General features: G+C 38.0%; 1 protein-coding gene across 1 annotated transcript; it reads left to right on the top strand.

Moving 5' to 3' along the window:
- The first annotated feature begins 1,569 nt into the window (after window positions 1-1,569).
- Window positions 1,570-12,826, top strand: MRPL19 (mitochondrial ribosomal protein L19). The gene is made up of 6 exons (XM_060027457.1): window positions 1,570-1,685; window positions 1,878-1,995; window positions 4,617-4,735; window positions 4,950-5,084; window positions 8,165-8,346; window positions 8,474-12,826. The coding sequence occupies exons 1-6, from the start codon at window positions 1,583-1,585 to the stop codon at window positions 8,693-8,695; spliced, it is 879 nt and encodes a 292-aa protein (XP_059883440.1). The 5' UTR covers window positions 1,570-1,582; the 3' UTR covers window positions 8,696-12,826.
- The last annotated feature ends 331 nt before the right edge of the window (window positions 12,827-13,157 follow it).

The raw sequence follows: 13,157 nt of genomic DNA, 5'->3' as shown, positions 1-13,157 counted from the left end.
GAAGTCTCTCAGTGGGGAGTTGTTAGGGGAACCACTGACCAAAACTACCCACCCTGGCCAGGCACAATAGTAACCACTTGCATACGTTATCTTACAACAGGAGGTCCTGGTAAGGAATGCGGAACTAACAAGCTACCACCAACTGAAAGGATTTGGGAAAGGTCAAAAGGAGAGAGGAGACTCCAGTCCATATGTCCTGCCAACCTCCCAGAATCCTCACTGAATCCATCTTGGCTGAATGATGCATGTGCCACCAAGAAGGACCCTGAGTTACACTGATTGGCCAGAGACAACCCAGAAATTAACCCCATTACCACAAAACCTGAGACTGCAAGACGTGGCAAAGCACTCTCCTGGGTTCCCTTACTCTGCTGCTCTCTGCCCAGGTGCCCCTTCTCAATAAAGTTTCTTGCTTTGTCAGCACCTGTCTCCTCCACAATTCATTTCTGAGTGTTAGACAAGAGCCCTGGAAGGGGTCCCCCTTCCACAACAGAAGAATGCTCACAATGGAAGGGAGTGTTCGGGAGTGTTTCAAAGGAGGAAAAATACCAGGTGCACAATATAACACTAACTAATAAGTAATCATTTGTAAAAGCAATTAACTAGGAAAAGAAATCACTTGTGGGAGGCAAGTGAAAGAAAGTGAGTAGAACATAAAATAATGGAGACTAAAACTGCTTTAGCTAGCTTTCAGCTGCAACATTGTATGCTGGATTCTCCTTTTCAAGCCCCTTCATGAATATGCATATATGGCCCAACCCCTTCATGAATATGCATGTTCCCTTAGCTTAAGATTTCTTCAAATTTGCTGTGCAGGGAGACACTGCTTTGGGAAAGATCCCAGGTGTTCCCCTTACTTGCTGTAAGTAATACATCCTTCCTTCTGATATTGGCTTGGTTGTGTCTCGTCTCAACACCGAACAAAAGGTGAACCCAGTTTTCAGGGTAATATAATCCCTACCTACAGTTGCTCAGCCCAAACTCAAGTTTAGCTCCTCAAGGGAGTAATGCTCTCTGTAGTCTCAGGGACTTTGCCACCCCTTCTGTCAGGAACCATTTTCTTTTCCTTTTTTTGCATTCAACAAAGAGTGAGGACCAGCTAGATGCTGAGAGAAAATGGTGAGCAAAAGACAAACTCCATGCCCTCAGGAGCTTACAGTATAATGGCGGAGTTAGACGGTAATCCAATAATTACACAAGTAATTAAAAATTAAGTTAAACTAAAAATTAAAATTGCAAATGACATCAGAGCTGCTAATGGCAGAATGAGAGCCTATAATGAGAATTTTGACATACTGAAGTCTTGCCTGAGAAATTGAAGGTAGAGTTGATTCAAAGAGGGAGGAAATCTTTCTAGGCTGAGAGAACACTCCCGTAGAGTGATATAACTTGGCACATGAAGAGAACTAGAGAAATACAGTGCACTTTCCCTAAGACATCCGGGCCCTTGTGGGGAGTGGGGGTGGGGTGGGTGGAGAAAGACTTGGCTATTTTGTCCCTTAGCAGGCGCCCTCTGTCTCAGGTGACCGCGACCTTGTCGCACTGATTACTGGGAGTTGTAGTCTCGACTGAGGGAGCAAGCATGGCGGCCTCCATTGCCAGGGGCTGCCGGGCTGCAATGGCCCTGGGCTGGACCTTTCGATGCGCCTGGGCTCTGCGCCCTGCGCCAGTCTCTGTCGCCTGCCGTAAGTGCAGCGGGGCTTGCTAGCCGGCGACAGAAGGAGCTTAGGGTCAGGCTAGGGGGAGGCGATTCTGGAAGTCAGGGGCGACATGGGAGGAGGCCTTTCGTGGGACCGCGCATTGGGGGCGATTTAAAGGTTTCGCGGGAGCTCTGGGCTGGCGCGAGCAGTCTTGACCTCTGTGGTGCGCTTCCGCAGAGGCCCTCGTGGGGCCGAGCCGGCGGCAGATCACTGGACCTTCTGAGCCCGGCGCGTTCCAGCCACCGCCGAAACCGATTATCGTGGACAAGCGCCGTCCCCAGCGCCGGGAAAGCAGGTGAGAGCCCCGACCTGGACGCGATTCCTGCCTTTTGGGTCTGTGCGCTCTAGAACCTGTAGTTGCTTCCGAAGTCTGAAACGGGTCTTATTCTGGGGTCTCCCAGATAAGAACTTGTGTGCAGGATTCATGTATGCGTGAAGGGCACCCAACTCAGGTTTGACTTCCTCGCTTCTCCCAAGTCGGCATTGAACTTTCTCTGCAGTCATATTAGAATTTCAAGTAGAGATTCCCCAGATTTGAGGCTCTTTGGCCCGTATCGAGAATTTTTCTGTGAAATACATTGTATTTTACCTGTTGACGTTAAGGAACGGATCTTTTCTCCCTAGGTGAAATGGATTGGCCAGAACTCACCCTGTTTTAGTTTCCTAACTGTGTTTTAGTGTCCCTGTAAAAGCGATACGGTGGTAAAAATTTCTACCAATTTGTTTCTGAAATTTGCTCTTCAAAACAGTGTGCTTAAAAGCCTGGTTCACTTAAGCAGGCAGTGGTAACTTTGTAGGTACGTGTAAATTTAGATGATCTAGAATTTGCAGAAACTGTTTCTGTAGAATTGTATAACCTTATTAAAAAGCGAATTTTAGGGGGGAAAATTGGTGTGACTTAGGCTTTATGAAAGGGCTCTATATTGTCGATTCGATTTTCTCTGCATATGTATTTGTGTTTAATGTTTAAAATATCCTGTGGTTCTAAGTTGAAATAAACTTGAATTTATGGAACCTAGAGATTCAGAAAAGATTTCTCAGTACAACTTTTTTTTTTAAGGTGGAAAAGGAATATTTCTCTTAAATGGCAACACAATATAATTCAGTTAAATGGGAGTAACTACTTTGGGAAACAATTTGACAAAATTTTGTAAGTTTGAGGTTGTCTGTACCTTCCCACCCAGACAGTATACAACTTAAGGAAAGTAATATGTACAAGGAGAGATGTACAAAAATGAACACAAAAGTAATGTTTGTAATAAAAGTTTAGAAGCAGCCTAGATATCCTTCAGTAGGTGAATGAGCAAATACATTCTCATAATGGACTATTATACAGCAGTGAAACATGAATGAACTAGAGTTAACATGGATGAACTTCAACTATGATGTGTGAAAAAAGCAACCTGCAGAAGAATTGACAAGTATGGTAGCATTTTTGTATTGCCCAGACATACATACATATGTAAAGTATAAAAAAATATACAGGGGAAATTCTCTACTTTCACGAGCAGTCAAACCTAGTTTTCCCAGTAGCCATTCAAGCTGACATTATGTGTCTCCTGATGTGTTGGAATAAGAAGATCACATCATCACCTCTGTAATATTTTTACCAAAAATGTATATCCTTGGTCTAGGTATGTGGAAACAGTAAACAAATTCAGATCCAGGGATGGTTTATAAGATGATCAGCTTTGACTCTTCAAAAAAGTCAATGTTACAAAAATGCAAATATGGGGAAGAGTACTAGTTTAAGAGACTAACAACCAGACATAATATGTGAAGCTTGATTGTAGCTTGGATTGAACAACAAACAGCTATAAAAGACCTTTTCCAGGACGAATTAGGTACATTTAAATATGAACTGTATTAGATTATACTACTGAATTAATGCTGAAGTTCTTAGGTGTCATAAAAGTATTGTGATAAATGTAAGAGAAAGTCCTTATTCTTAGCAGAAGCCTTCTAAAGTTTGAGGGATGAAATGGCTTGCTGTTTGACATTTTCAAATGGTTCTGGAAAAAAATTATATGTACATGTAAAGCAAATACGGCAAAATGTTGGCAGTAGGTGAAATTAGGTGAAGTATATATGGGTGTTCATTGTATTACTATTTCATCTTTTTGGTAGGTTTGAAACGTTTTAAAGTAGGAAATTGAGGAAAAGGAAGAAATTTATAGGAATAATCATCACACAAAATTTAGTTAATTACACCACAGTAATTAACTATGGGGGTAGGGAGGGGTGCACAGGGGCTTCAACTGCATTGTTAATTTATTCCTTGAGGTGGGTGACAGGGACATATATTTTCATTGTAATATCATTTATACTTTTCTACAGATTAGATATTTCATAATGACTTTAAAATCAGTTGGCTAATAGGGAGATTATTTTTAAAGCTAGTTTACAATTGATGATTTATATGTTTATATCTTTTCCAACATAATTTACTATAACATGTACAACTCAGCGTGAGGCCTGTGGGTCACAGGCTTTGGAATCTGACAGACATGATAAGTTTATAGCTAATGTAGTAATAAGTCTGTTAATCTTGGCTTGATAAGTTTATAGCTAATGTAGTAGTAGGTCCGTTGTTTACTGTCTCCAAGCTTCATTTTCTTCATCTGTAATAAGGAGATGATGACACCAAACTCACCTTGTTGTTGTAGGGATTAAGTTATGCTATAGATGTTTAATAAAGCTTTTAACACAATGCCGGGTGAGTACTCAGAAATTGTTAGCTATTTTCATGAGAATTGACAACAGTTTTAGAAATAAGATGGACTTTTCTTATTTAGAGAAGGAAGAATAAAACATGTCAGCATCCTAATCTTTCACTTTTTTTGGTAAAGCAATGGTTTCTTTTTTAGTGGTCTTTTAAGTTTGCTTTTAATTTATTTTACTCTATATTTTTCACAGGTTCTTGAGTCCTGAATTCATTCCTCCAAGGGGAAGAACAAATCCTCTGAAATTTCAAATAGAAAGAAAAGATATGTTAGAAAGGAGAAAAATACTCCACATTCCAGAGTTCTATGTTGGTCAGTAAGAGCTGGATGCTTTTATTATTAGTGGTTGGAGGGTTAGTTTTCTCGACAAAGAGAAAATTGTTTTTCACCTATCTGTGTTTTGCCCATATGAGGTACTTATTCCTAATATTATATTAAAATATTTAGGAACTTTGAAGTTATCTGGAAATGCTGTTGTTTGATTCTGCATCTCATGTAAAAGTTCACTTTTCTTTTGAATTTGGAGGAAGCATTCTTCGTGTTACTACTGCTGACCCATATGCCAATGGAAAAACCAGCCAGTTTCTGGGAATTTGCATCCAGAGATCAGGAACAGGACTTGGAGCTACTTTTATCCTTAGGAATACTATTGAAGGACAAGGTAGGCTTCATTTCATTATTTTGATTTTCTGGAAAATGTTATCTCAGGAGTCTTTTTTATTTTCTGCATCCTGGGTGAAGACATCTGGAACTTGAAAGTGAAAGGGAGCTTGGAGGGATGACTGGGAGCCTGTGGCCTAAGAATGGTATGAGAATTGAGGTTGCTGAGTACATACAGTTGGTGCTTTGCTTTCTCCTGAAGGCTTCTTTTGTTACAGGGACAACAACCATTAGAAGTAGACTTTCCAAATCATGGCAACATCAAAGGAGGAGACAAGTGACTATAAAGCAGTATGGGGGCATTCATTTTAGGAGCAAATAACCCTTGAAAACATTAAGATAAGCATAATGATGTCCTTGCAAGTTAACTTTCTCCTAAAATGAATGGCCCCCATTTTGCTTTATATTACAACAGTCACCACAATTGTTAGTTTTATAAGAATTGGAGGAATTTTTTAAAACGCAAAATTACATTTGCTATGTCAATAAGATAGGGGTGGTAAAATTCTAGAAAAATTATGAATCAAAATGGCAGGAACATGGATGGACTTGGAGGGTATTATGCTAAGTGAAATAAGTCAGATGGAGAAAGACCAGTACTGTATGTTATCACTTCTATGTGGAACCTAAGAATACAACAAACTAGTGAATATAACAAAAAAGAAGCAGACTCACAGGTATAGAGAACAAACCAGTGGTTGCCAGTGGGGAGTGGGAAGAGGAGAGTGATGATATAGGGATAGGGGATTAAGAGGTACAAACTGTTATGTATAAAATAAGCTACAAGGATATATTATACAGCATGGGGAATATAGCCAATATTTTATAGTAACTATAAATGGAGTATAACTTTTAAAAATTGTGAATCACTATATTATATACTTGTAACATATAATATTGTATAGCAACTATACTTCAATAAAATAAACATGAATAAAACTAAAAAAAACTTTTTTTAAGAAATAAAGACAAAAAAATTGGCAGGAACAGTACATTTTTCATACTTAAAGTTGTGTGCTTCATGGTCCCCAACAGTGAAGTAGTATATTGAAAGAAATTGAACATGTGAGAATCGTTGCTGTCTTCCTTATCCTATAATGACCTGTGGTGCTGTGCATGTAGGAACTCAGCAGAACTTGATTACAGAAACTTGGGCCAACAATCAGGTTGTGTACTTGGAGAAATCTTGTAATAGAAAGGCAGGAGCAAAGGTGTGGTAGACCTGAGATGATTTTTTTTCTTTAAAATTGAGATAATAGTTTCTACCTCCCAGGGTTGTGGTCAGTTTATTGTGATGTTCTATATGAAGTACTGGACACAGAATACTCAAAAGTATTAGTTCTCTCTTGCTATTTTCTACCATTAACACTTTGACTGTTTGTGGCCTGCCTGTACCTTCCCCATTGATACTTCCTACTTTGATGATTCTTTCTAGTCCATTGGCTTTAAATACCATCCATGTGGTATTAACTTCCCAGATTTATGTGTCAGGGACTGACCCTTTCCTTGTTCCAAATTTGCACATACAACTACCTATTTGACATCTGCATTTGGGCACCTTATAAGCATAAAACAAGTTCAAAACAGAACTCTTTGTTTCCTTCACAATGTGTTCTTTTAACAGTTTTTTCTATTTCCATAAGTTGTACCACTCCACACCCATTTATTTAAACCCAAAACTTAGGAGCTATTTTTAGTTATTCTCTTTCACACATCCAGTCAATCAGCAAGTTTTCATGGCTTAATTTCCAAAACTTTTATCCCAATTTTGCCCGTTTCTCCATCTCCATTGCTACCACTCTTGTCCATGCCACCATCATCTCCTGCCTGCAGCTGTGCAGTATCTCTGGCTTACTTTCCTGGCCCACCAAGTTACTTTGCTCCAGCCAAATGGACCTTTTTCTAGTTTTTCCAACATGGCAGGTTTGTTAAGACCCCAGAGCCTCTGCATTTGCTGTTCTTTCTGACTGGAGCATTCTTGGCTCTTTACAGTATCAACTTAAATGTTATCTTTTCTGAGAGGCTTTCCCTGACTATACTATTTAAAGTTGCCCCTGGGAATTCCCTGGTGGTCCACTGGTTAGGACCCAGTGCTCTCACTGCCAGGGGCCCAAGTTCGATTCCTAGTCAAGGAACTAAGATCCCTCAAGCCATGCGGTGTGGCATGCATGCATACATACATACATACATAAATTTGCCCCCTCCCCAGTCACAGTGTCATCACCCTGTATTGTCTTCACTATATGAAAGTACCTTGTTGGTTTATTTATCATTTGTCATCCACTAGAATGTAGGCTTTATGAGAAGAGAAGGATTTTACCTATTTTGATTTTGCTATAGGCACAGCTCCTAAATCAGTGCCTATAACAGAATAGATGTACAGTGGATACTGGATTAAATCCTGATATTAAACACTTGATGTTAACGTTGATCATATGTTTTACTATTTCTATTTCTCTTGGGATTATTCCAGGAAACCTCAGAATACACTCTTCCTTTTAAATGTTTGATGATACAGATGATATATATTAACCTTTTATGTCAGCATCTTGGAAACACTCAAAGCTGTTTCTCCTGTGGAGGGCTCCAGAGTGTTAACAAACCTAGGCCATCTTAAGAGGACTTCTAAATCAAAATTAGAATTTAAAAATGTACTTAGTCTTTTTGCATCATTAATTCTGTTGCTCAAAATGTAGAAGATAAGAGTCAAAATGTCGAAGATAGAGTTTTATTTAAGTAATTGGGAAATAAACAAGAACATAGCAAAGTGAAGAATTGTTCAAACTTCCAACTAATTTAATACTATCAAAATCGAGGAGATAAATGGCTCAATATATTTATAGAAGACAGTTTTCTTTAGACTTTATCATTCTAATTCAGGTTTTCTCATTTTTTAATCTACATGGATTTGTTCATTTCTATTTCTTTCAATAATCTTCATTTTAAAGATTACAAATTTATGTCACATTTCCTACATGCAAAACCCTGAGCTAATTCCTTCATGAAATAGCTTTTTTATAGTATGAGGTGTATGCAGGAATCTGAATTTAGATTATAAGAATATGTTTTCTTCTCTTTTAGGTGTTGAGATTTGCTTTGAACTTTATAATCCTCGAATCCAGGAGATCCAAGTAGTCAAATTACAGAAACGGCTGGATGATAGCTTGCTATACTTGCGAGACGCCCTTCCTGAATACAGCACTTTTGATATGAATATGCAGCCAATAGCACAAGAACCTAGCCAAGAAGTTCCTGTTAATCAGGTATAAGTTGTACATTTGGAACTGGAAGTTCAAGTATAAACTAAGAATCATCTTAAAGAAAACTTTTAGAAGAATTTTTGCTTGCAACTGTCAGCCTAATTTGTTCCTTTCCTTATATCTTCCTTAGCTGAAAGTAAAAATGAAGCCCAAGCCGTGGTCCAAACGCTGGGAACGTCCAAAATTTAATATTAAGGGGATCAGATTTGACCTTTGTTTAACTGAAGAGCAAATGAAGGAAGCCCAGAAGTGGAGTCAGCCATGGCTTGAGTTTGATATGATGAGGGAATATGACACTTCAAAAATTGAAGCTGCAATATGGGATGAAATTGAAGCATCGAAAAATTCCTGATCTGAGAATGAGTTTGGTTACTTGCAGAGGATATACTGACTCTCAGAGGATTTATTTAGAAACGAATTTAATCTCATATATAAGGACATAGTCATTAAATCAACCATTCATTATTTTATGAATATTATTTTAAAAATTAGCACACCAGTTTATTACTTTAAAAAGAAAATGTACATGCCAGGTGGTCTGATGTCCATTCTCTTAATGGAGGCAAAGCTACAATAGAGTCAAACTGTTACCAGAATGGTCTTCATTGAGCTTGGAATCTGAGCAAGGAAGTGGATAGGATGATTTTTTAAATTTGTGAAGTAAATTATAAATTCAAAAAGCATATGATTTAAAGAGTAATAATAAAATGAGCATTCATATACCCACCATCAGGTTAAGAAGTGAAACATTTGTAATATCTAAGAAGGTCAAGAAATAGAGCATTTACTAGAATCTAAGAAGACTCTTGTGTGTTGTAATTGCATCCCTCCCCTCTTACAGATGTAGGCACTATCCTGACTTTGTGTTAATCATTCCTTTGCATTTCTTTTATTTTATTACATATACATACACTCTTAAACAATATATTTACTTCTGAAAAATCTGTTGGCAGGTATTAAAGGGCAACATTGTCATTATTACATGAAAGCTTCAGGGAGCGCATAATGAAGTCTTGGGGTCATAGTCTGGCTTCAGCTTCCATGAGAGTTTACAAAAGTCACTTTTGAGGAAGTTCGTGGCTAAGGTCATGAGTGAGTCCTGCTAAATAGAAGGCTCACCAGAGGGTATCTGGAAGGGCCTATAGTGTGCACTGCCTAATTGATGGTCTGACAAAAATGTGGTCAGAGGGAGTAGACTTCTTTGTATTTACTGGTTCTCAGTCCATGAGGAATTAAATTCTAGCTCAAAGGAGTAGGTCAAGACAGTACTTCCGTAGGGTGATGTGAGTGTCTTTGCTGATCCTTGTAGCTGAGATGGAATGGAAAGCTGGCATGTAATCATACATGGTAAAGACCAACCTACAGATAATTAGGACCAGTTTCACCTGGGCATGCTGTTCCTCAAGTTTAAGAGTACAGTACTAGCACTGATCTTGATGAGTGTAACCATTAACCTGTCTCTTGAATCATTCTGCTTAAATCTATGTTCTTGTGCCTAAGCTTTTGGGATTTGCATTTACTCTTCTCCTGTGCTGATCTGTTTTCTGGATTTTTTGTTTTCCATTTTATTGGCTTTATTGTTTTCCATTTTGGTGAAGCACACCCTTTGTTAGCTTCTAGAGAAAGTATCAATATATAGGTAAATTTTTTGACCTTGCATATCTATCATATTTGATTAATATTTTATAAAATTCTGGGTGGGAGATAATTTTCCTTCAGAATTTTGAAGGTATTGCTTCATTGTCTTATTTCCAGTTGTGTTGAGAAATCCAAAACCATTTTGATTTCTGCTCTTTGAATGTGACTTGAAAGCTTTGTAGAATACCTTGGTTCTCAGGGTAGTGCAATTTCGCAGCGATGTGCCTTGGTGTGGGTCTATTTTTATTCATTATCTTAGGTGTTTGATGAACTCTTTCCATGCGATAGCTCATATCTTTCAGTTCTGGGAAACTTTCAGTGTTCATTGATTTCCTCTCCTCTGCTTCTCTCTTTCTGGAACTGATATTTTGATGTTGGATTGGATCTCTGTTTTCCTACCCTCTCTCCATCTCTTCTTTAGCTCTTTGATTCAGTCTTCCAACTCTTTGCTATATTTTTAGATCTCAAGATCCCTTTATGATTTCTGAAAGTTCCTTTTCTTATATAGTACTCAGTTCTTATTTTATATTCTTGTCTATGGATTTGTTCTGTTACCATTGAGGATGTTCGTGATAGTGTTTGTGTTTGTTTTTAGTATTTATTTATCTTTATTTTTTTTGGCTGTGTTGGGTCTTAGTTGTAGCACACAGGATCTTCATTGAGACATGCGGATCTTTCGTTGGCAGTGTGCGGGCTTCTCTCTAGTTGTGGCACAGGGTCCAGGGCCTGTGGACTCCGTAGTTGTGGTGCATGGGCTCTGTAGTTTGTGGCACGTGGACTCTCTCATTAAGGCACACGAGCTCAGTAGTTGTGGAGCACGGGCTTAGTTGCCCCATGGCATTTGGGATCTTAGTTCCCTGAGCAGGGATTGAACCCACGTCCCCTGCATTGGAAGGTGGATTCTTTACCACTGGACCACCAGGGAAGTCCCTATGTTCTTTCTTTTGAAATTGTTTTTCTGTAGAATCTGTTAACTCCAAATTTCTTCTCATGTATTTATTTCTTTTTCTATGTTTTAGGCTTTTCTAGGACATCTGGCAATCCTTGGCTGTCTACTTATGGTAGACATACAGTGGACTATAAAGCTGATTAGAAGCCTTGGACTTGTGGAAGGGGTTTGCTTTAGGGTTATCTGGGTGGGCTTTTTTTGGGTGGGCTCCTCCACATGAATATCTTGCTTTGGTCAGATTCTCCAGAGTAGAGGTTTCCAGTTTCCTTCCTGGAGGCTAAGGGTCTGTCTGCTAGTGTTCCAGTTGCCATATTGGAGAAGAACAGGCTTTCTGGCACTCTACATTTTTATGGCCATCCTGTCCATCCCCTCCCACACATACACTTTTGGCTTAGTATCCAGTGCCTGCAGTCCAGAAAACTGCTTTAACTGCTCTAGAGAATAAACCTCTGGACTTTAGCTGGTGTGGGGGAGGGCCAGACAAGCAGTGGTGGAGAGTTGGGAAAGGGATATCAGGAATATAACCTCCAAATAGTTTTCATCAGGTTCTCATTATTTTAGCCACTGTCCAGTACCCCCTGAGGTACTGCATCTGCCGACTGGCAATTGTGAGAGGTGAATTGGGTTGATTCTCATCTTTCTCCACTGCTGGCTTGATTTGCCTTTCTTGAGTCTGCCAGTCCATGCATATGCTTTTTCAGCTTTCAAAATTTTGTTCTGCTTGTTTCTTGTTCTGTTCTCTGTTGTGGTTTTATATCTCATCCATATGTTTCTCAACATTTTGTACTACTTTCATCTTGTCCTGTTTTCTCCTTCCTTGAGGGTTTGTCTTTTTCCCTGTGGTATATTCTAGTGGTTATTTGAATAATTCATCTGACAAATTAACCTATTTAGCCACTTTCCCCAGTAATAGATTTCTTTTGAGAGAAATATTCAGATATTAACGCTTGGGATTCTTAACATTCAGTGCTACCTTGCTCTTTCACTAAAAATTACACAGCCATCTAACTATTTTCAAAAAGCAATGAATATACCATCATACACTTATTTAGATTACTTGCTGAGATAGCCTCTCAAAGTAAAATTTTAACAGCCTATATCCTATATTTTTCTTCTGTTTAACTTGTCAGAAGAGAATCATTAAAGCTTGTTCATTTTTTTACCTTGATAAACACGCTGCAGTCTTCTTGGTAGAAGGGCAGATGAATGGTACATTTCGAGATCTAAAGCTGTGCAGATGTATGATTGGCTCATAAGTACATGTGCTCATAACAACAAAGCAAGTCATGTTTTTACTCTGTAAGATTCTCTTTAAAATTCTTGTGAATTTTCCCTCAGAAAAAACAAATCTTAATACATTAAATTTTTTATTGTGGTAATATATATGTATATTTTACCATAATAAAATTGTTATTAAAAATGTCTAAATAATATATATAACATAAAATTTATCATTTTAACCATTTTTAAATGTACAGCTTCAGTGTCATTAATTACATTCATGTTGCGCAGCCATCACCATTATCTTCAAAACTTTTTCATCACTCCAGAGAGGAACTCTAACCAGTAAGTAATAACTCCCTATTCCTCTCTCCCCATCAGCTCCTGGTAAGCTCTTATCTACTCAATTTCGATATGAATTTACCTATTCTGCTTCTTATAAGTGGAATCATACAATATTTGTTCTTTTGTGCCTGGCTTATTTTGTTTAATATGTTTTCAGGATTCATCCATGTTATAGCATGTATCAGAATTTCATTCCTTTTTATGTCTAAATAATATTCTATTGTATATGTATGCCATATTTTTGTTATCCATTCATCTGTTGATGAACACTTGAGCTATTTCCACCTTTTGGTTATTATGAATATGCTGCAATAAACACTGATATACAAGTTTCTCTTTGAGTTGCTTTTTTAATATTTTGAAAATATATACTCCAGATATATACATACCTTGGAGTAGAATTGCTGGATCATATATTTTGAAATTTTCCTTATACTTTCTTCTTTGACCTATTGGTTTTTAAAGAGTGTGTTGTTTAATTGCCACATTTAATATGCCACAAGTGAATTTTCCACTTTTCCGTTTGTTATTGATTTCTAGCTTCATTCCATTGTGGTCAGAGAAGATACTTAGTATGATTTCAGTCTTTTAAAATGTACTGAAAATTGTTTTGTGGCCTAACATATGGTCTATTCTGGAGAATGTGCCTTGCGCCCTTGAG

The sequence above is a fragment of the Delphinus delphis genome, chromosome 12 (assembly GCF_949987515.2).
Source record: "Delphinus delphis chromosome 12, mDelDel1.2, whole genome shotgun sequence".
NCBI lineage: Eukaryota > Metazoa > Chordata > Mammalia > Artiodactyla > Delphinidae > Delphinus > Delphinus delphis.
The sequence above is the reverse complement of the archived record's forward strand: the minus strand, read 5'-3'. Positions and strand labels throughout refer to the sequence as shown.